At 35.9% G+C, this 24,088-nt stretch overlaps 1 protein-coding gene across 10 annotated transcripts in view; it reads left to right on the top strand.

Moving 5' to 3' along the window:
* The window catches only part of LOC132905629 (uncharacterized), a 67,945-nt gene that overhangs the window by 39,912 nt on the left and 3,945 nt on the right, over window positions 1-24,088 (top strand). For 3 of the 10 annotated variants that reach the window (XM_060957114.1, XM_060957115.1, XM_060957116.1), the window contains 7 exons: window positions 17,121-17,238; window positions 17,874-18,005; window positions 18,169-18,192; window positions 18,431-18,466; window positions 19,209-19,373; window positions 19,601-19,717; window positions 21,126-21,199. In XM_060957114.1, coding sequence (XP_060813097.1) covers window positions 17,121-17,238; window positions 17,874-18,005; window positions 18,169-18,192; window positions 18,431-18,466; window positions 19,209-19,373; window positions 19,601-19,717; window positions 21,126-21,199 — 666 coding nt within the window. Of the gene's footprint in view, window positions 1-17,120; window positions 17,239-17,873; window positions 18,006-18,168; window positions 18,193-18,430; window positions 18,467-19,208; window positions 19,374-19,600; window positions 19,718-19,831; window positions 20,920-21,125; window positions 21,200-22,747; window positions 23,743-23,823; window positions 23,833-24,088 lie in introns of those variants that run through there. The other 7 variants (XM_060957121.1, XM_060957122.1, XM_060957119.1 and 4 more) reach the window with 7 other exon arrangements.

Raw genomic sequence — 24,088 nt, 5'->3', positions numbered from 1 at the left:
ACAATAAACACAGTTGTTATTTTCATATAATTTCTAGATGAAAGTGCAAAACACGATAAATCATGTTTCTCCGTATTTTATAGAATCGCAATTTAAAAATTCAATATTCTGTCAATCAGTTTTACGCGGAAACTACGTTCCGTTTAATTAATAATTGTAAATTAAAGCGTTTCTGATAAGAGTGATCTCTCTCGAACGCTGAGAAAAATAATAATTTTTCAGACTAATATCGGGTAAACCAACGCTAATGATTAGACTAATATTATTCGTTTCTTACAAAACACCTATTTTCCAAAAGTTTGTATCTTCGAATCTAACAGATTATTCCCTTCCTCGACCTACTCTTTTCGTACCTTTCCCTTTTAGCCACCGGGTGGTATAAAAATCAGTAAATCAACAAAGAAGGACTTGTCGTATTTCTTTTTCTGGTTTTCGTTCGAGAAATCTACGAGTAACAAGCTGATAAACCTCCGACTGGCAGCTCTGCTCCATAAAGAAAGACCCTTTTCGCGATACGAATTAGGTAGCGAATTTTTATGCATTTCGAAGAAAGTTGAAAGCGCAAAAGTCGAAAACGCGCAGAATGCGCTTAATTGATATCAAGAGAATATACGTAAAATATCCAGTGCTTTCTATATAATAGCTGCCAGGTGAAGCAATTTTCTACCTACGCTCCATTTTCCTAATTATATTGTCAAAAGTATGAATGTGCAGAAAAGTGTGTATCGTACCGTCTAGAATCGCTCTCGATAATAATAATTAAACGTTCGAGTTTTCGTATCGTAAACCGAGAACAGACGTACAAACACGACAAGAGAAAAAAAGAAGGCGAACAATCGGTGAATACGCGCGGTTCGCGTAATGAAAGGGTTAAACTCGCAAGTTCCGCGCCAGTCAGCGGCGTTTCGTCCCGGCGTGAAGTATAATCGTAAACTCGTTAAACCGTACCGGCTTTAATAGCCATTTAACAGAAGCTGGTTCGCTGAGCGTAGAGTTAGCATTGCGAGGAGAGCGGTAATCGTGCTCGCTCTTCGCTCTTCGCTCGTCGTTTCGTCGAGTCCTATGACGAACTAGGAAAGGCAAAAAGAAGCGGAAAAGAACGAGTGGACGAAGAGGAAGAGGAAATCGTTAGAACGGAAGGGAGCGTCGTAAATAGGCGGTACTAACGGTGAGAAAACGAGAGGAAAGCCACGACAACTCGCACAACGTTTGTAGATACCTTTTATGAATATCCCGTCGATGGAAAAAAAGGTGGACGAATAAGTGGCAACAGGTATCGATAAGATTTCGTTAAATACGGTTTGTTCGTGCAAAAATTAATTACTGGATAGTCTAGATGTATAGATATGCAAGATATATCGGTGCTTGGCAACGATAGCGGCACAACTCAAAAGATTTCAAAGTTGCTTTTATCGAATAGAAATATTACGTTCCTATTTTTATCACGGGGAACGGTATGCTTATAATTTCATGAGTTTACTGTCGGAGGGCAAAATCAATCAGTTGGCTGTTGCGATCTCTTTGAAAAGCGTGTATCTAAAACGTGTCGCAGAAAGTAAGCGATGTCGAATATACTCGTCCAACACGGAGTATGTGTGGTTGTTATAATATAGAAAAATTTAAAATATTACCATTTCCTCGTGAGGAGTATACTCGTTAAAAACAAGTAGCCGGTTAATGAAAATTATTGCTTCTGCCGCGTACATCAACCTGCGTGCAGTCTTAGTTTTACAACGGCACTGACTCATCCTCGGTTGTTCTCTGACGCTACGCGCGGAAGCGATTGTACTGCTTTCACGAATATACCGCGACATATCTTGCGTTAAGTCGGACTTGAAATATTTCGAAGTGACTCACGAAGATTTCTTTTATAAATTACATTTCTTGAGTTGTGCCACCGCAATGACAAAGAAGCCACGCAATAAACGAGATTTCGGTATATAACGCTAATCATTTTGAAACTTCATCAGCACCGTAATACGTTGCACTGCGGATTTTTATGCTTTATATCTTCGTGTTTGTAATTAACAGGTTAATTAAACACGCGCAACAGATTGAAATATACTACGAGAGTGTACACTACACCATTGAATTTTTGCAAAATACTATATCCATATTATAATTTATATTATGTTTCTGCACTTCTTTCTCTCAGTTTCACCCAAATCATTCACGTTGTTGAAAACTTTTTAATTCACGAAGTTTATCGTATTTTAATCATTCCAGTTAACTGTCGTAAAATTTTAATAAACGTAGCTCGTCGATCATCACGTATCAGCCAACGTGTCAAACAAATGAAACCTGAGCAGAGATTCGCTTCCTAAACGCACCGATTACTCAGCTTCGAATGCCTCGTATATTTTTGCACAGCGTGCGCATTGCGTGCATTCTTGCGCCTTCAAATTTCTTGGAAACGCATAAAAATTCGCAATCTAATCATCGCAGAGCTAAAGCAAATATTCACGAGAAATTTTTAGAAGCGTTCGAATTTCGCGAGCATCTGCACGCATCTTCTAACTTCACTTAGCCAGCTACCTGTCTAACCGCTTGAGAATCGTTTCCATCGATCTGAAACGCACACACTGAACGAATAACTATAATCAGTTTGTGGTAGAAAAGGGGAACAAGGCACGATATCGTGTCGTTGCGTTATATTGCATAATTGGTCCGCGATGCTTGTCCAAGAACTTTCTAAATTAGCGGTACACGCGTGATGCTCGCTAAAGAACATCATTAAATGGAGTGGTGTGATTCTTGTGGGGAAAAATCTAGAAGACCCGAGAATTTTCCAAGTGGAAGAAAGTAAATGAAAAAGAGAGAAAGGGAAGAAGAGACAGTTCGTGGTGTTTCGTTCACGCGATAAGGATTAAGAAATATCATAGAAGGCATCGTGGAGGGCAGCAATAGCGAAAGAGTTTCGAAGATCGAAGAAACTATGAAGGAGCCATCCGTGACGAAGAACACCGCTCTACGACCAAATCTTTCTGCAACAAATGGGTAAATAATTGCAATACGTAAGATATACGCTACTTTTTTTTATTCGTATAACGCTGACCCAGATTTCGTCCATTAATCCGTGCATATTCCATGAATAAGAATAAGAAAAGAATTTCACGTATAGCCTCGTGAATGTTTTAGTAAAAGGTCTTGGTAAAAAGATAAGTACCAAGCACAGCAATGAACTGGTTTTACGTTCGATACAGTATAGAAGTTGCCCATATTTTGTTATGTACAGTGGCTTCCGAAACTTTCTTTTTTTTTTCTTCTATAGAAGTTAGGACGATTAGTTTACTAGAATTGTAAAAACATTGTGATTTTTTATCGGAGTTTGTAATGAAAATTTAGACGAAATGTTTTGAAGATTCATGTCAGTTATATATATATGTATATATTTATGCGTTGAAAATTTTATGGAAATCGAAACAGGCGACAGGCTTCGGAATAGATTTGATATAGATTTGAAACCTGCGGTCATGGAAACTTTGATTTTCGTCATTTCTAATCGTTTGTAGCTGATAGCAATGTTAACCGATTTCAATAAAAATTTTCATCGTGTACGATCGATACAAATGTTCAGATGACGTTTCGTTTAAATTTTACAAGTCCAGATAAAAAAATTGAGAAAAGCGACCTTTATCTTTTTCTCGCGATTCCTAACTTCTTAGAAAAAAAAAGAAGATGCAAATCGTTTGGTCCGATGTTAAAAAAGTTATTCAATCGGAAAGGCTGTTGCAACAGTTTTCGAAGTCACTGTATTTATGTAATAATATATCATATAATATATCATATACGGTATTTCGAGGTGTAAAAATTGCAGACGGGAAACGTGTAAGTTATTTTGAAAGGTATATTGCACTTTTATACGTAACAGCACGACGTACAATATTATGAAGTTACGGCTGCGCTGTATAATAAGAGAAACTTCGTGATTCAGGCGATAGTATTGCGAGATAGACAAACAATGATAGTGAAATGTATACCTATATTTTCACGTGAACTGTCAACGATAGAAGTTTCGATATTGCTTTAATCACGCTAAAGTTTCAAATAGAAGCAATAAACCTATCATGTAAATAAGAAAACTGATGGAACAGTCGTATGATTTTTACGTTTATTAATATCGAAATATTTTATAGAAGCAGGAATGTGTTCCACGGTGAAATTATTTATGTTCGTCTACGATATTTATACATATCTGTTCGAGATACATACATTTACATTCGCGGTGTTTAAATGTATCAACACACTGACGTCGTTAGACGTGAATCGACGTTTTGCGTTTTTCGAGCGTAGCCAACAGCATGCGTGAAACGACGTTTTTTTCTTTTTTCAAGCGTAGCAAACAGCACGCGTGAAACGAGATTTTCAAGCATTTTCCATTTACGTATTTAACTTGCAAAATTGTACGCCAGCTGAACGTATACGTCAAAGCTTACGTTAAAGAGGAGAAAACTGATCCGCAAATATTTCTTTTTTCGATATGGATTCTTCGTTTCTCGATTGGACGTCGTTAAACAAGCGACACTGGCTTAACGCAATTCATTGTTTTATTGTGTTCAAGTACGATAAGATAAAGCTGCGATCAACTTTAAACGAATATGGAAAATGACGCTTCGTTGTTTACTTCAGCGTGATTATATCTCTAAAAATCTCTAAATATCTCTAAAAAATCTTACAACGATTCTTTGGACGTTTTTTAAAATAGATCGATGGATGTTACGGATTACAATAGGTAACAGATACAAATTAGTTAAACGCGAAATCTTGCAGGCATTCCTGTATTAAAACATGTAGTATATTATTTTCATTTAACCGCTAAACCGGTTTTGCGTGTTCCTGTCCTTGCACAAGGATCTACAATCTGGTTACTTGACGAAAATGTGTTAACATTATTTGCATACAATGTAACGTTATAACATTGCCTTGAAACGAGGAAAGAACGTGTCGAGACAGCGATAATTCTCGATAGAATTCGTGGAAAATTATTATCGAAATTTTAACAGCAGAATGTTTGCGTTTACGTCACGCGAGTTATATCATTTTTTTATTCTACGTACATGTATGATAGTACTTTCTTGCGATATGCCTGAATCAGGTACAGAAGGAAGTCAAAAGTAGCGAAAGAAAGTTTACGGAAAATAAAGAAATCCGGACATGGTCTAATTGACTGATTAACGATGGTTCCAGATATAACAAACCGTAATGCGAAATAAATGAAACGTGCTCTAAAGCAAACTATTGCGACTAACTTTCACAAAGTTTTGTAAATAATAATTAATAAAAAGGCTACAATTTTCTTCCAATTAGAATGGAACAGCAAATAGAAATTCTGATCGTAATAGATTTCAAAAATATTTTTTCAAGCATACGAATTAATTATTTATTCTATCTGTTATTACGTTACGAAACAAACAACTGATCGCGAGATAGATAAATAAAATAAAAAATATATATATCACTCGTAGAAAGAGAAAAGATTCCTCGATGCGTTATATAAATTTCATATTTTCAATTATACGTTTCCATACGATAAAAATGCTAATTATCGTTATATTTTAATAATAATAATACAGTCGCTAGTTGGTAGAATTTAATAAGGAGAAATTGAAATTTTATATTTTGCAATTATAATATCGTAACGTCAGTTATATCAGATGCAACCATGAAACGTAATATGTTGCAATTTTGTTAGAGATTTGGCAGTTCTTGCACAATCGTATCTTTCTTGGAGGCGTAATATCGTCGAAACTGTTTGAAACACACGCACGCGTTCAGCTTCCGTTTCTTTCACGGCCGGATTTTAAAGCGTTTTGAAAGTAAATTCTTCGGTTGTACCACAACACCGCGTACTTACCGTGTTTCATTTAGGCAAAGTATCTCTCTGTCCAGTTCTCCGTGCCATTCTGCATTAAAATATCTCGGGTAAATAACCTGTCTCTGGTGAAAATAACTACGTACGCGCAGCACACCCCGAACCGGCGTCAAAGTGGCCAAATATTTATTAATCGAGTATCTACAAGATATCGTCGCGGATATATCGGTCGACTAATTAAAATATTTGCAATTGCTATTTATTTGATAGTCGTTGAACGAACGATCAAAGTATAGTCATTGTAGCCGCGTACTTGAGTTCTTGAGCGCGATCAAACTAATATTATTGGTGAAATTTTGCAAATTACCAATCACAAATTATTGGTTTTAATAAATTTTTTGTATAACCATAGCCAGTTAGCTAAATAATTTTTATTTTTTATTTTTTTATTACTTTGACAAATCATAAATCATTCATATATCATTTTCGTATCGTAAAACGATGTAAAGAAAAGATATAAAAGAGAATTTTGTAACTTACAACCTGTAGTTTGTCCATTCTAACTGATATTGTTAGTTGGTAATTATTGCGCAATGGTGCACTAGCATTGCCTTGAAATTGCAAGTTACTTTGAAAATATATCGGAGCTACAGATGACTTTTTAGCAACGCAACATGAAATTCTAAATTATTAGAATGTCTAATGATAATATAAAAATGAAATTTGTTTGAAAGAAAAATACAGATACAACGAAGAGTAGAAATGTTCATACAAAATATACGATACTTTTTAATTTCTCCAGAAACTAACATATTCTGAGGTTCGATTGCAATTTGAAGAGAAAAATAAATTAACTATCCGTTTAATGCTTCTATTTTAAGTTCTAGATGCGTTCGACAAATTTCTATATCGCGAAATTTATACAAATATTTCAATCGATAAAATTTCCAAACATTATTTTTCTTTAGAATTGAGTTTCTTAACATAAACTTCGTACTATCACAGGCTGTTAAAATCGAATTAATATTTAATTAAAGCTCAAGAACCTAACATAATATTTACATACTGATTAACGATGAACTAGAAATTCACGAATGTAACTACTTTACTTTTATTTAGTAGAAAGTACAAAATTCATTCAGTGAAATTTAAATGTTTAATATCGTAAGTTAAGCGTTAGAGACATAAATTATAACAAATTAAATACACGGAGATAGAAAGAATTAATTCACAAAATTACAGTTCCGTAGGATTACCGCACTATTTTTCTTTTTCTTTTCTTATTTGCACAAATACATTGCTTCCGCGCCGGGAGTACGCGAGTAGTAAGGTTTTCTGGATTTTATAAACTTTTCATATTTAACGTGGTAGAAACACACGAGCGTATAATTTATTTTGCGCGTTCTACAACGCCAGACGTTTCAACGGGGGAAAGAATGGTATTCTTTTGGAACCGTTAGATCGATCGAAGCGAAATTGAAATACCGAAGGTATAGTACTATGAGTGACTATCACGGAGGCGGTAATTTATGCTAAGCAGAACGGTATCGACATTAATCAGAGCGTTACTAGTTAACCGAGTTTTTCTTTGTCTTCTTCCCTTCCTTTATTTTATCGTCTCCTCTTCTCTTTCTTTCATCTTCCAGCTTTCGCTTTAGCTTCTTCGATCATATATAAATTTGAGTTTACGGTAAAACTGGACGTTTCTCGAAATAGAAGAAACACGATGTTATTGCCAGCTCTCTTAACGATTACTATCATTTTTAATTTATTTTTGTTGTATCGCGATTATTGATCATTACTTTTACTTTATTCCAATGCGTAGTCTTTGTACGTTAACATTTTTGCGTTTCGTACAAAAGTATAGATTCAGATAGAGCTTTAAAAATTACGATAAAAACGCGAGATACGAAGGAAATAACGATAGACTCATCAGTTAACGTAACATAAGGGAATAAGCTTTACGATCGACGTAAGCTGTTAGTACTCCGCTTTAGAATGTACGTCAATACTGTCGATACGGAACCGATAGCACCGAAAAATCGAATTTGTTACCCTATGAAGATCATTTTGACTTTGCTTTAGTTCGATCTTTGTATGTACATGTAAAAGTCCAGTGACGTGAAATTGAAGGCGATATTGGAATACCAAAGTATTCTCCTTCCACTTTCTATTTTTATCCCAACTTTTGAACAAACCTTTAAGCGATCTACTCTTACGTGAGGTATTTTGCTCGATTACATCCATGGAGCATGACAACGTCTGGCTGTTAAACCTTGCAATGGTTTAGCGATGGCTTAACGTTAACCATGCCAGCCATGGTCAAATGATCGCTTTCAAAATTTAATTTAAAATCGTACGTCGTTGTTTCTTTTGTTCATCCAACTTTATGTAAATTCTTATATCGAGCAAAACTGAGAGATTGATTAATATAAGAATTTACATATTTCGGAAAATATCGGAACGCATTTAATATAAAAGAAGGTAAGAGAACGCGTAAATATCACAAGTTTCTTTTTTTTTATAAATTAGAAAAAATTTATATAGTTTTTAAACATTTAAAATCGTCAAAGTCCAGCTTGGTATAAAAAATGTACGCGGGCGAGACTCGTCATTTCCACTTAAAGGGTTAATATCGAAAGTTCGTCCCTCGGAGTGGCGAAAAATTATTACAGGGAGCAGTCAGGCTTTTCTCCAGTTTTAACGGCCGCCAGCTTTTCTAGAGATGCATGATATGCTAATGGACGTCGTAAAACGAAACGCGCTTTTGTTGCTCGCCGGATATCCTCTGGAGTCGAAACTTTCTGGCAACAGCACCGGTGGTTTCAGCAGCAGTCTGCGCCAGAAAGGGCATTGGCAGCCCCAAGTTTCGACAGTTTGGGGTGGGAATGACTTTCAAACCTGTACTACCATCGAGAAAATCGATCGAGTACGCCGCGGGCATTAATCGCTAATTATTCGCTATTCTCGGACGCTCTCGCTGATTTTTCATTCCGATTGTTCCAGTGATTGCGCGGATGTCGCAATTACCGCGTTAAAACGATATGCCCTGAGCAATTTAATCGAAACATACGCACGTACTATATATAGGTATATATTTATTTATTTTTCTCGACTTCGCAGCCCGGAGAAAGGACTTTGCTTACATATTTCCAACTCCCACTCGTTCCCATACAACTCTCAGGGCACCGATTTTATCCAAAGATTCACGTCCAACCTCTCTCCCAAACGCGCCTAAGCTTGTACTATAGAGTGTATCGAAAGTCGTAAAATTAAAGCGAAGAAGAATAACATTTTTTTATTAGAGGTATTCGTTTTCGAAAAAAAATGACGCGTATTAACTGCAAGTTCCGGGGTGTAGAACTTTCGTCTCTGCTCGTCTTTCGTATTATTATCAATGGTAACCAACCTTATCAGGTCCGGTCAAGCGGCCGGTTTCAAAGTTTAATTGAGAATTATTATATTGAGAACATTCGTTGTTGCTTCTTTTGTTCGTCTGACTTTATTTAAATTCTTATATTATCCGATTTCTCAATTTCATCATTTATATAATAATTTAATTGTACTAATTATATAATTCAATTTTTGTCGATGTAAGAATTTACATAAAATTGGACGAGCAAAAGAAATAGCGAACGTACAGTCTCGAATTAAATTTTGAAACCGGAAGTTTGACCGGGCCTGGTAAGTTTAGTGTCAAATCCGAAAGTGGACCTTCAGTTTCATACTCTTTTTTTCGGAAAACAAAGCCTTAAATGAAGCAATATTACTTCCTTTCGACTTTGGGGAGGGAACACTGTGCGAAGACTAGTTGGAAAAAGGGATGGAAAATTCTGCGATAGTCGGACATCAAATTAAAAGAATGTTAAATTGAAAAATTATTCAAGATTTGATGGATTTTTGTATAATACATGGTGTTTTTAATTCAAAAAAGAAGTGTAGGTACTTTTTCTACAAATAAAGCTACCAATCGAAGAAGGTCAAAAACTGTAGAAAGTTACAAGTTAACAAATTAGTCGAGATTTGTAAGATTTTATGTATCTTTAAGGTATCCTCAATTTTGATCGTATCTTGTGGAAGAGGATGATGCCTTTTCTTAATAAGCGAAACTTGGCAGAAAGTGAGATATGAAAAGATATGAATTTGCATAAAGCTACTCCACAGTAATACATTTCGTTTATCGCTGTACGGATATTCGTGTTTAAACGGCGCGCAATTTAGATCGGCGTTTAATTGCGCCGGAGACGCGCAATAATCGCGAAATAGCAGGTCTGATAATCGTGAAATACGAAATTGAGAGACAGAATGGAGTCAGCGATTTACGAATTCCTGCGGATCGATTTCAATACAAATAGGGGTTATTGACTTACGGCGCGTTTAACACGGCACGAGGGTATCCAGTCTCGACAGGAAGCGAAAATTGAGACGACATAAATTCACGAACTTGGCAGGAAAGTGACGGGCCAGGGGAGAGAATCGTCGGCATAGGGTCGAAAGGAGAATTGCTAGAGCAGATGCCAAACGTAACGTAGTCGAGGGTCGAAAGAACAGAAGAGTATTGATCGTTTGCTCCATTGCCAACCACGTACTTTCCATACCAACGAAAACCTGAATTTTAGTATTTCAAAACTATCTCTTCGACTCGTTATTCACAGCCACGTGAACAGCCGTAACAAACTACCAGCGACTCGGTTGAGATCGCGAGTCGATATTTACGATTTTTCGACAGAAATTTTAGCAACGATAGCGTTTCGCTAAAATTTGCTAAGTTATCTTCTACAAACAGGTCATACCACGCTAAAAAGTCGATCACTTTTCGAAGCAGACGTCGCGAATTATCTACGAAATGAAATATGACGCGGTTCCTCTGAAATTTGGAACGGTTTTAGTCATCGTTTTATTTTATATATTTTCCAATTTGTTGAAGAAATATATATCTTTGGATTTTGTAATCTTTGGTGAACAAACGAGGGGAAAAATGCAGCGGTTCGTAAAAGTATTTCGACGCTTTTAAATACCTTTCGTGTATACTATAGAAAAACATTTGAAAATGCATTAACATTGTAACGAGACACGACTATCGTATGATCGTATTGATAACATTTGCAACTATTCTGAAAATATATACAGAAGTTGCAAGATATTTACCGCAAACATAAACCTGATAAAAAATAAAGATAATACCGTATGAATAGTTATCTTAAACATATATTACGATGACCATGAAAAATGACTCCACGATTGACTGTTTAAATATATTCGTAATCTTTATCTACGAAATATCTATTTGTACTAAACGTCTCGTATGTACATTTTCAGACATCTTACTTTATCGATATAATCATAGTACAGCCCTGCTGAGCTTAATCAAGTTATTACTGTTAGGTATAGATATATACTGAACGAAAAGCTATATATATATATACATACTTGTGCTACCTAACAGTGATGACTTGATTTAAACGAAAGTACACTATATATATATTTTGAATTTCAATGCAAATGTAGCTTTCTTATTTAATATATTAATATATATGTATTAAATAAGAAAGAATTAAAAAAGAACTGAAGATATAACGATCTACATGTCAGACTGCTTCGGTACGTGAAATCAACGGCTGATTGTTCAATACTAAAATTCATTCCTCTGAAAATCACTTTTCGACCAGATACGCCTACTCGAATTAACACGACGGAATAGTCAGTCTAGTACCCTCTCCAGCAGCTAAAGAAAATACTTGACGCGAAGCTTCTCCAAGCGTTTGAATACTTTCGCGAGCCATCGTACGTAGACTTAGACGCAATCGAGCCAGACCCACCCACTATTCTCGTCTCCGAGACGCCTCTACGCCACAGATTTGACAACTAATTTCTTCCACTTTGCTCGGTGGTTTTCACTCTTTTCGTTTGCCCGCCACTCCCACCCTTCCCGCTGGTTTAGCGCAATTCCCCGTGATATCGAACGAAACTCCGTACTCCGTAGTGCGTATGCGCGGCTCGCGACATCGAAAGGAGTCCGCCGACGATGTGCCGGCTAGCGAAGCTCATTCCAGAGATCGCCGAGCGTCGGTCCACTCGGCGATCATCATCGGTGGCGGTGTACCTGTCTACAGCGACGAATTTTCCTACCGTCACGTGCTGTTCTCCACGCATACACACACGGTTCTCCGCCGATTTCCCGCCAAATGACGACGATATCGAGTGTGCACCGGGAACGCACGCCGAGGACACCGCATTGCGCAAACGACAGTGGCGATTTAATGAATTATTTAAATCTGTGACCGGACTGTGTGTTCGTGACGCGGGCCCATGTTTCGTGTTCGTTTGACGACAGCCTTCTTCGTGACACCGATAACTTGTGATGGATCTACTGCCCCTTCCTGTTGCCCACCACCTCCCACTCACCCTTCTTATTTCGATCTGTGTTCCACATTCGCTGGCTCGACCGGCTTTTGTCCAACGGATAAAAAGTAGATAGAATGGAGATCGTTTACGTAGCTCGATAGAATGGTGTTGATCGCTCTTCTTTTTTTTTTTAATTTGTTACCTGGTTATGGGGTAAACGCGCAATCGCGTTTGCGACGAGGCTAAACGAGATAACGTTTTTGTAACATGTACATAATACGTAAACGCGAATCGTATGCGGGATAAGGAGCCACAGTTTTCTGTATTTTTTCCTATAAGTCTGTTTTTCAGTTAGACGATCCAGAACTGCCGAAGGTATGTTGTACGTAAGATACGACGCTTTGTTATTCTTCGTTCGTTTATATTCTTTCAGCTCTGAAGTAATCGGTACGCAATTATCGTATCGGAGATCTTTAACAAAGGGATAAGATTGCGAGTTAATTAAGGAGGATCATCAAATGGTCGATTTTTTATATTCGACCGTGTTTTATATTATTCGCGGGAATTAACATCGCTGGTGAGACGGCGCGGTTTAGTTTTTCTTATAAATTGTTCGTACATTACGATTTGTTTTCACTCGTTATCGTATATTGATTGCTTATGAGTCAAGCGAGACAGATTAAAAGAAATTGATGTTTCCATCAATTAATGTACGAGGCAGATACTCAAATGACTGTAGATCGTTGCTTATCAAGAAACATTGATATATTTAGATGTTAATAATTACGACTAACGTTAATTAAAATCAACACGATTGATACAACTTAAGTGAACTTGTTTCCAGTGCTTGACGCTTCTATATGTTTGAATCTTATTAATGAATTAATATGATATTATACAGATAATTGAAACGGATTTTATAATATGAAAAATACGATTATCTCCGTCAAGTGTAAATCGAACAAGATTTTCCTTTACCAAAACGTAGTCCATGCAATATCGTTGAAATCAGCCAATAGCAGTGTGTTTGTTAAATTCGTTGATTCAAACTTATCCGGTTATCGATGTTAATCGCTTAACGTTATCGCTTGCGGAGGATAGAAACTCGTTTAGCCTGCGACTAAAGTAACAAGAAGAAGCATTTAAAATTAGCGTTAACAACGTCAGTTACGTTTACGTAGCAAATAGTAACCAAGGACAGGTCAGAGGATGCTCTGGCGGTGGAAGGTTTTTCCCCAACGTTTATAACGCTCTTAGAACCTGTATCCTCCATCGATTAATTCGAATCTCTGAAATAAATAAACATTATTTCTCTACGATGACACTTTCGAAGAAAAATGAAACTCTGAAGGCAACGACGAATCGTTGAAATTGCGGTAACTTCGTATTTTAAAATTATCCACGACGCATGGAAATGAGAAGATTCTCGAGTGGGTCCGACGACGAGATAATAACCGTGTTTTAATTAAAGCGCGAATACGCAAGGAAATACGTTCTGCCGTTGCAAATGCGCTACGTTGCATGGAATTCTTTCGAAAGACACTCGCCTTCTCGTTCGTTGCGATCTATGGAGCAGTTAAGTGTGCAGACCTCTCGAAAAATCTCAATGAACGAGTAACTACGCTCAATTAAGAAAGTTCATTTAGCTTTATCGACGGCGGGCGCGTTCCTCGAGTACGTGGCAGTTCGATATCTTCGTTCGAAGGCATTCAAAGAATAATTTTGACCCACGAAATTTCTACGTATTACGGATACCGCCTTTCGACGTTCTACAAGTTACTGCTTCGCGATGAATCATGTACGGTGATGTAGTAGTGGTAGTATGAAAATCAATGACCTCTATATGGACTAATCGAATGGCTGTTTCAAAGGAAATAGATGTTTTCATGTTGCTATTCGACGTCCAATATGACGTGGAAAGAGTATGGAAGAGAACGAAAGCGAGGAATATCGTTCGAGAGTGTATTTTATAAAAGAAAATTATAGATGAGATTTATCGAGGCGAAGACAAAGTTTAATGTTTGTCGATGGCATCAATTTTAATTAATTTCATGGAAGAAAATTATACGAAAAATTTATAGACGCGGGAGTAAAATCGAATCTCTTCGGATGAGATTTTTAATTAATTTTCTTTTCCTCGAACCTATACATTTGTATTTGATCGATACGTTCGCAGATAGCTTGATATTTCGCGTAATAAATGAACGATAGTTCTGTTTCGTCTTATCGTTCTGTGGATCGAAGATAATTAACTTTTTCCACAGTTTCTAATGACACGAGTCTTGCGTCTAAAAGTATATAAATAAGGCTGCAAGCTCTGAGAACAAATGTCAAGGAAAATCTTGAATCCAGCATCTCGTAAAAAGAATAGAACACGATTAAAATCTGCTAGGCAATTACGATGAAAATGCTATTCGCGAGTAAAAACTCCGCTGCGATTTAACTACATAGATTTGGCGACCTAAAGAAATTTCTTATTACACTGCAATATGACACGGGGCAACACACACGGCTGTTGGTATAATTAACAGTTTAGTCCACGTTATACATCGTAGTCACGCAATTTTATCTACAAAAATTCAAAACAGGCAAAGGTTACCTGTGAAAGGTCAGTTCAACGAATTCTTAAATGGCAGTAGGCTACAGTTATTCGGTCAAGCGTATCGCTACGTATAGATTCCTTAATTTTAATAACTTTACTTGTATTATAGTTTGAAATACTGGCAGAGAGAATTATTAGATGCTAATTCTTCCCTTCGAATTTTTCTTCTATCTTCTTCGTAAAATGCTCAAATATTTGGAAAAATGCGAAAGAAGACGTTTCAACCAAAAGTTGTACACTATCGACGGATACGTACTGTGTTTTTATACATTTCGACTTAAGATGACCTTGAAACATCCCATGAAGGCGGCATTAAAATTTTTATATGGATAACTCGAGAAAGAACAACGAATGATGTCAAAAGAATGACGTCAGAGACTTCGTCTTTCTTTTTCTTTCCCGATAAATATATAGCATAGAATGTTACAAGCGCGTTTAAGAAGATTTTAGAAATTGCCGCAAATTCTCGTTTAAACGATTCTTTAAAAACCTCATCGGCTTAAATAAAATCACCGTTCATTCCTGCGTCGATTAACAACTCGGTCAATTTTTCACGATCCTTTAACGACGGATGGTCTTCTTCGTTTCACTGCTGACGTCGTAGTTGCGAATACTTTCGCATATTTTCTCTACGATTCTGTTAGTGCCACCCACGTAGTTTAAGAAACTTTGTATCGGACCGATGGGAAACAAATGACCGACTGATATTCATGTCTTTGAAATATAACTCGAATATCGTGGGGGTCACGAGTGTTGTTAACTGTATACGCGTCAATCCAAAACAAATTACCATTTGCTATAGAAACTCTAAATTTTAATGAAAAGTAATATAAATGACATTTAGCGATATGTTTCCTTTATACTTCCAATAAACCTATTACGTATTTTATAAAAACCAGTTTCAGGTCGTTCGATTATTCTCTCTATATCGTTTATGCCCCGTACAACGTATCGCTTTTTATAAATTGAGTTATTTTCCCCGATTGTGTACCTTACTACGTACATAGTCTATTCTCTGAATTGTTTTGTGTACTTTACTTTATCATTTTCTGGCAATTTTTAAGTTTTTAATAACGATGCCTTCACTTTTTCAACAACGAATCGTTAATTTTTCTTTTTGTCGAATAAAAACGTGATCCTTCCTCGGTTTACTTTACTTTTTTCGTAAAATTTATAACACAAGTTATTTGCCCTGCGTTCCACGCGTATACTCGTCGTCGTTTGATATTTTAACTACATCGCAGAGAAAAACAAGTTCGACGAGTAAAGTCGAAGCGAATTCTAGAAATTACGAGCCAAGCGATCGTCCGGTTCGATGTAAAATTACAAAGTCGTAGAAATCTCGTACGAAGGAAGAACGACTTGTAATTTGCCTTGATTAAATTCCGTTTAAATTAAAGTCCGCTAGATTCCTAAAGCCTGCGAAGCGTTCGCTGATCCGTCCCGAAGTACCGTCTCGAGAAAATAAGAAAAAATAATTAGAAAACCGAGATCGATGGGAAACGAGGATTCTAACGGTGGCTCGAAGTGGATAGTCGAGTGCAATGGCATCGTCGACGTCGGAATCATCGAAAGGTGCGAAGAAACGAACGGTTTTAACCGGAAGGCCTCGAGTCGCGAGTGCTAGTGCGGACGTTGAGGACGAGAATGGACTCGCGTCGAATCGAAACGGCGAGGATGGTCGCGATTCTGGCTTGTCGTCCGAGTCTTCGACGCCGACCGTAGGATCGCCGGTGCCAAGGCAACGAAGAGCTACGAGCCATCCTATTAACGTTGCCGCCTCTTCGGTGAAACCACGTGCTACGAGCCAAATTGGAAGGTAGCTTCGTTTCTCAGAACGTTGGTCGATTGTTCGTTCGTACGGAGGTTTTCGTGGTCGACTAGCAATAAATACGATCGACCTTTTTGATTGAAATTGAACATAGCTTGATACATACGGACGATAGTTGGCCGTCTTTACGAACCGATCGGTTCACGACAAATAGATACGACCATTCGCAAAGCGAGGGAGTTCGTTTGTCCTTGGAAATAATGCTACGAGCGAGAGTTACGTTCGTGAGGAAGAATACACGAAATAAATAAGATCGATAGCGAACGATAAGAAATGTTTTCTAATGGCCAAAAATTCGCGTATTTGAAAGATAACGTACGAGAAAATGTTCGATTTAAGAGGAGGAATTCTTCGAGGATAATTATCTCTTTTTGGAGATATTCGTTCGAAATGACGCATCCTTTGGATCGTTCGTTAAAAGTATAAGTTAAAAGTACGGTTGATTTCGATCGAACATCGTACCGTCTAAGAAAATCTGTGGAATGCGTTACTTCGAAATTATAACGTTCTTGTACGCGTGTTTGTTCCAGGAACGACTGCGACAAGACGACAAAGGTTTGGCGAAATAAATCCGTGACCGATTCACCACGTTCCATAGATAGTACACGTAATCGTCAATTTTCCAGTCCTTTGAGAATATCGAGAAACGTAAGTCGCTCTTCACACGATCTGTCTTTTTATTATCTTTCGCTGTTACTTTATTTTTTTTTTTTTTTTTTTTTTTTTACCACGTTATAATCGTCGTTCAAAAGATGTTCGAGCGACTCTTGTTAAATATTTGGACACCACGGTGTTTCAAAAGTTATTCGTCTGTTATGGACTGGTATTTTCGAATCGAATTAATTGTTTGTCAAATATATCAAGATATTTGTCACGGCTAATAGAAGCGTACATTTTATTTATTCGCCGCTCGCAATTCTTTGCGCGATAAATGATAAAGTAAATAACGAAAACTACACAAGTAATATTCAAATTTTATATTATTCTTAATGTCTCGAGTAGACGCGCATTATATTTTACATGAAACTCAACTTGTCCTTCTACTCGAACTAAATGGCACAAAATTTATTACAATTGGATCGAATCGGTTAGAATATAATCGTGACATTAAATTCAGTGGTGTATAAATATTTTTTATATTTTTTATATTATACAAACATACCCTACGAACACATAAATGGTGTATAAATGGAGAAAAGTAAATAAATGGGTAATAAATAACAGACAAATAGCTTTTCGTAACCACTGTACGTATAATAGACTTGTGTAATATCTCGTTTCAGATCCAATCACCGAATCTCGACTCCGGGGATGAAGGGAGCCTACGAGTTGATCGCGATACCTACCAACACATGTTTCAAGACATTGGTTCGATAAAAACAATGCTCCTGAAATTAAAACGGGTACTTCAGGAGGTATATTGAATAAGTATATTGAATTCAAGCGATCGACGATAAAACGCTTTCTTTTTTTGCATTTTTAAGTCGTACACACATACGTATATCGATGTGCTTTTGTATTAACACGCATTTTTTTATGTTTTCCATTATTCTCATCAACCATGATTTTACCTTCAAGTCAGAAGAGAACGGTTTGACGAGGGTACGTTGTTTTCTTTATTGCACATATTATTTTAAATGTTACTTTTGCTCTTATATTAAGTTTCTCCTATCGTGTTATTCGTTTTTATTGTTGTTACAATCTTTCTTTATTTTTCTTTTTTTTTATATAATTTTACTTATCGCAATCGTATCTTTCGTCGTTGTATTTATCGTTGTTATAATTTTTTTCCAATTCTAAGATGCCAAATAGCGTACAATGCTTTGCGTTATGTTTACAGGCAGAAACTCTCAACCCATTCGATAATGCTATGAAGGTTAGTTTTATTTTCAATAAATATCTGTTTGCGTTTATTCGAAATCTCTTTTTTAGCAACGCGAATATAGAAATTTAATATCGAATATGGAAAATATGCATTTACGAAAAATATTGATTTCCGAGGTATTGAGAGCAATAATGCGTCAATCAGAATCGATATTCCAGGTAGCTGGGCAAATTGATTAATACGTTTTCTAAGCTATACACGCGCGAGTATGAATTCCTCCACTTTTGTACGATCATTGCTTTAATACGCTCCGTATGGAACGAATTAATGCCATGAATCGACATTCAGAAACAAAGACACGCGTGTACAGCGTGGTCCGACTTTCTCTCTCAATATCTCGTTCGAAGGCTTCAAAGATACGGAGAGCAACTCCTAGAAACCGCAGAGAAGGAGCAACGATACTCCCAAAGAATTCGCTGAATGTAAAATATAAAATCCTCTAAATTTCGTTGCTAGCTTCTTCTATTTTGACGTTTCAAATTTCGAAGGTACGAAAAGTATAACGTTTGATCGCAGTAATTCATCTTCGGTGTATTTCAAAAGAAAGAAAAGAAAAAGAAAAATAGTAGTCTGGAAGGAAGCTGGAAACAATCGTACGTTGCAGGGAAAAATAATTTCCACTCTGTATCTTTGGCTTGGAAACTTCGCAACGCTAGATTAGAATCTTCAGCGACTAGGAATATCACGTTGTCAATTATAGTGACGCAATGTATGCAAATTTCACAAATTTCAGAATGGTCTCTTCTACAACCTGAACGAAGTTGGTACCGCGGATGTGAGTACCTCTCCGGGTAGTGGTGGTAGCAGTATCGCGGATGAATTGGCCGATTTACGTAGGCAGGTTGTCTTTCTGCAAGGCCAAGTAGAGGATAGAGATCGAACGATACAAGTACTACAGGTAAAAAGTCCAAAAAAAAAAAAAGAAAATGAAAAATAATATAAAGCAGATTTTCTAATTCATAGAAAGATTCTTTGTAAAAGCGTAATATCTTTGTATCGAAACGTCGATGTCTGTACAAACTTGTAGGAGCTTTGTAATAAAGCTTCGTAATTCGACTTGCAATTCTTCGCTAAAATGTTCCGTAAATTTGTATAAAAATTTAAGAGAGACTTTGACTTTTTTAGTTCCAAATATCGAAACTTCAAGGGCCTAATGGCGATGGTCAAACATGCGCTTTAACCAGTAATCACAAAAATCTTTCTTCCCCGAATACGTGCAACGCTGCGACGCAAACAGAGAAGGTACGTTTAAAATTCGCTGTTACCCATAGCATTACATCTTTAACACGAAGATTTAGAGCGAAGACGTTAACCGTCTAGCAATCTGCATCTCACCGATGTTCATTTTTGTTCTAGAGATATTTGGTCAAAGTATTTCGATGATCACAGAACAAGTATTAGCTTTTGCTTTATGTGTCAAAAGCACACATAGGAACGTTGAAATGCGGTTTCTTTTCGAGGATAGTAAACCAACCATTGACACAACAGTCTTTATTGTGCACTTTTCGCTGAACGTTTTACGATATTGATATCTTACGTATATTTATATAGTTCACGTTAGTTATGAATCGTTTGGTTTTTGTAAATAAAAGTTCGGCATAATTGTTTTTAAGTTGCGTACACTTCACTTGTCATTGCTAGCATCGTCCATCGAAAAACGCGCTATTTGTTTTATAAAACTCGAATCAGCCGACTTCTATCAGATTCTGATTACGCGTTCCAATGTCATTATTTTATTTATATCGATGTCGGGTTAGAAATGATTAAATTGAAACGTGGAAATATCGAATTTTCTATGCAACGTACGTTCAAATTTTATATTTTATTCGTATAAGGTTTTCAGTATCTTCCGTTTCTCGAAAGTTACAGATTTTTTATCAAAATTATGATTAAGATATGCTTATAACTATTCCAGATGATATACTGTTCATACCTAAGATGTCTCACATATTATAATCAAAAACGATTGAAATAACAATATATTGGGTTGGTAACTAAGTGATTGCGGATTTTATCAATACCACCTAATAACAAAATCCGCAATCGCTTAGTTGCCAACTCAATAATAGAAATATCGTTTCGACCTTACGACATCACTCATTTAACATAATCCATGTAAAATACTTAATTCGTTATTCATACTACATGCGTTTAATCCTTTCTTTCTTGAATTGATCGTATCTTTCTCTTGTATTAGATCAAAAATGATAAAATTTATACCTGTAAAAGTTTATACTGACAAGTAATTTTATTTTTTAATTCTAAATATACAACCATATGGTTACCGTGAGAATAAAAGGATTAACATGCTCACACGTACAAGTTTTCATTTTCAATTTACTACACCCATCCGTGTCAAATCCATGTATCCGTAAAATGAATAATTGAGTGTGTCCAAACAGTTTAAACCACACACATATATAGACGATATTACGTGTTTCTAATATTATTATTTTATTATTACCTATCTCCCTGGACACGGCGGATTGGACATTGCAGATATTATTACTATTACTATAATTATAGTTTTCGCGGCAATTATTGATATTTATTTCTCACACGATACCGTTACATTACTATTTGTTATGTCGATTGTCGATATATTATTTATTTATTTACTTATTTATTATGTGTCTAATTGTCGAAACAGACACGTCCAGTGTCAGCAGGATCATCACTCCTGCAAACACTCCCACAGGAAGATGTTATGGGACCTCTAGTTAGGTGAGAGTCTTTTTTTTTCTCTTCATCTTCATTTCATCGCTAAAAGTGACTTGCCGGAAAAACCTTGGGAAACTTAATTTTCCAAATTGAACCACCTTGATGAAAATCGTACCGATAAAAGAACGACTGAGAGAAAGTTAAACGAAATAAAATGTAAAACGCAATTATAATAATCGTAATCGATATTTCTCGCCGAAAGATAACATTGTGGTACGTTTTAAGTTCCTACGGATTTTTCGCATAAATATTTCTATAAATTTGTTCCAAATCGGTCGTGTTAGATGAAAGACTGAAGTAGTAAAACTATTGACGAGAATTAATTACAAGTAGCTGTGTACATGTATTAGCATCGAAACAATGTTTCAATGAACACAGACATATACAGGGTGTGTAAAAAAGGGTTGCGGAAGAACTTTGACGACACGCAGTGCTCACCAAACTAAGCAAAAAGATATTCTCTGTGTTATTATCAGCTGTAGAGATTTTTATTCTTCCCTGTTTTTCTTTTTTTTTTTTTTTTTTTTTTTTGTATAAAATTTCTGCATAACCAGCGTGAAGTCTGTCGGAAAGAACTTATTTCCACACCCGTTAAAAAATCGTAATAAACGTGGGTTCAAAAATCATTTGCCTCCACAGTTGCGTGTAAAAGTACTTGTTTGGTGCATAGGAGTACAGCGTATAGAGTAAACCAGTTGCTTCGTTGAACGAATCAATACGACGAGTCGAGAAATCCTGCCAAGAGATAAGACAAACGCCGAGGATCGACGTGCTTGTGCTTCTATGAAAAGCGTGTGTCGAAATGATCGGAGAACGTATTGAACATATGTCGTAGAGGTAATGTCTTACCGACAAAAAAGTCTCGTAACTGCGAAACAAATGCTTCTTCGACCCATGTTTATCAAGATCTTTTTGCTCGTTTCCACGAGTACTGTATCTAAAGCTTCCAAAGTCTTTCCTCAACCTTTTTCGACAAAAGTACAAACTGTATATGTATACACATTGTATCGTACGGAATGTTGTTAGAAAGAAAGCAGAATCATTAGATATTTTGAATGAAAAGATTCGTACATTATACATCCTTTTTCACACGAAACACGATAACGCGTGTAATACGATAAATGAAAGAAATCATGTTCGTATGAAACGCAACAATTATGGTACAACTAGGAACATAGCGATCGCAGATTGAAAAATACGTCTAAAACGCGAAATGAAATACTTTTGTACGAGACTTTATTTTTCAGAAGGTTTATTTTTAAACTTCTCATTTTGCTTATTTATATATATATAAAGATATATAAGAAATATATATATAAAAATAATATAAAGATAATAACTAATCCTATTTGTACCAAAAAAAGTACATTTATACATTTAAACATTATTTACAGTGAAAAATTAGATATACATATGTACGTAGATAAGTTTACAGCGTACGCAAATATCATAAATACTTTTCACGTGTGACGTCACGAAGTTTGTGATAAATAACGTGTTGTTTTTGCTGCTCTGGTCATTACCCTTCTCCGATGATTCCATGTGAGACAGCTTCAGGATCGGGAAGGTAGAGTCGGTCAGTTTATGTGACTTAATATTGGGATATTTGCTACTCTCTGCATTAAACGCCCTTATATTCGTGCATCTTTTTTACATTAGGATCAATTGTTTGATCATTCAATTCTAACACTTCTCTCGTTCCTTTTGCATGCACAAGTGTGATAATAATCTTTTGCTTTTACTTTTGTTTCGTGCTACTTCTATTCGATTATGTATTTTCTATACCTACTACAAACGTAAACTAATATAAAACAACGTTCGACTGCGTTTGGTAACATTTTGTCTTGCGTCAGGGTTTGTGACCGAATCTCCTTGCTATTATCGATGATGTATTTCGAAAAGATTCGATAAGATATTTTTGAGCCTGAAAAGGTTCGTCGATTAACATTTATTAGTAGTATTCGATTGTAAGTGGTACACGTATATTCTTCTGTCGATATCGATAATTTAATCGGCGAAAGTGTTTTACTTATGTTAGAATAATTTTTTTTAATGAATATATCAGTGCAAGTTGAACGAGTAAATAGAAATTAATATTCAAAAATAATGTTACATTTACTTGTGAATTTTTAGTAATACTTATCAGCAAAAGATATATACAAAAATAATATGCATAAGTTTGCACATGTAATGTATAACGTTCGTGTGTTTCGTCGTTTAAGAAAAGGAAGACGATAGTCTCTTGGATACTTCTTTAAATCGAAATAACGTTGATCTGTAAATTTTTACTTATATTAATAATTAGAAGAAACGCATACTGATAATTTGATTCGATAGCAAGCCCTGTCTGAACGCAAAGTTCGAAGTACTTTAACTAACAAATTTTAATGTTTCAACAGTTCGAAATGCAACTTTAATGGTACATCGTATAAAATGTGTAATTTGCTTTCAAAGTATCTGTGTAATACTCTTCTAACTTTCATGGCATACTAACTCTCCTAGCATGTAATACAAATAGATAAATATATATGATCAGTTGAAAATTACTCATTATTCATTTTCTTAAAATACTCTTTTGAGGTTATAATAGATTTACAATTAATAATGTTTCATGCTGCGTTTGATAGCTGTGTGGGGTGAGTTTCATCTTCATATATAATTTCGAATCATTCTCCTTTGACACGTTTAACACTCGATCTATTCGTCGAATAAAAATTATCGAAGATACGAATAAATATGGTTTTCAAAAGTTTAATTTTTGTAAAAAAGAAAGTATAAAATTTGTTAGCAATTGTATCGTGAGATAAAAAGACCAAGTTGCTGCAAAAATTCTTATACATTTCTGTTACAACGTTAAGATAATGCTGTAGCGATATATAGTACTATGAATAA

The sequence above is a fragment of the Bombus pascuorum genome, chromosome 3 (assembly GCF_905332965.1).
Source record: "Bombus pascuorum chromosome 3, iyBomPasc1.1, whole genome shotgun sequence".
Taxonomy (NCBI): Eukaryota; Metazoa; Arthropoda; class Insecta; order Hymenoptera; family Apidae; genus Bombus; species Bombus pascuorum.
Note: the sequence above shows the minus strand (reverse complement) of the source record. Positions and strands in the feature narration are given on the sequence as shown.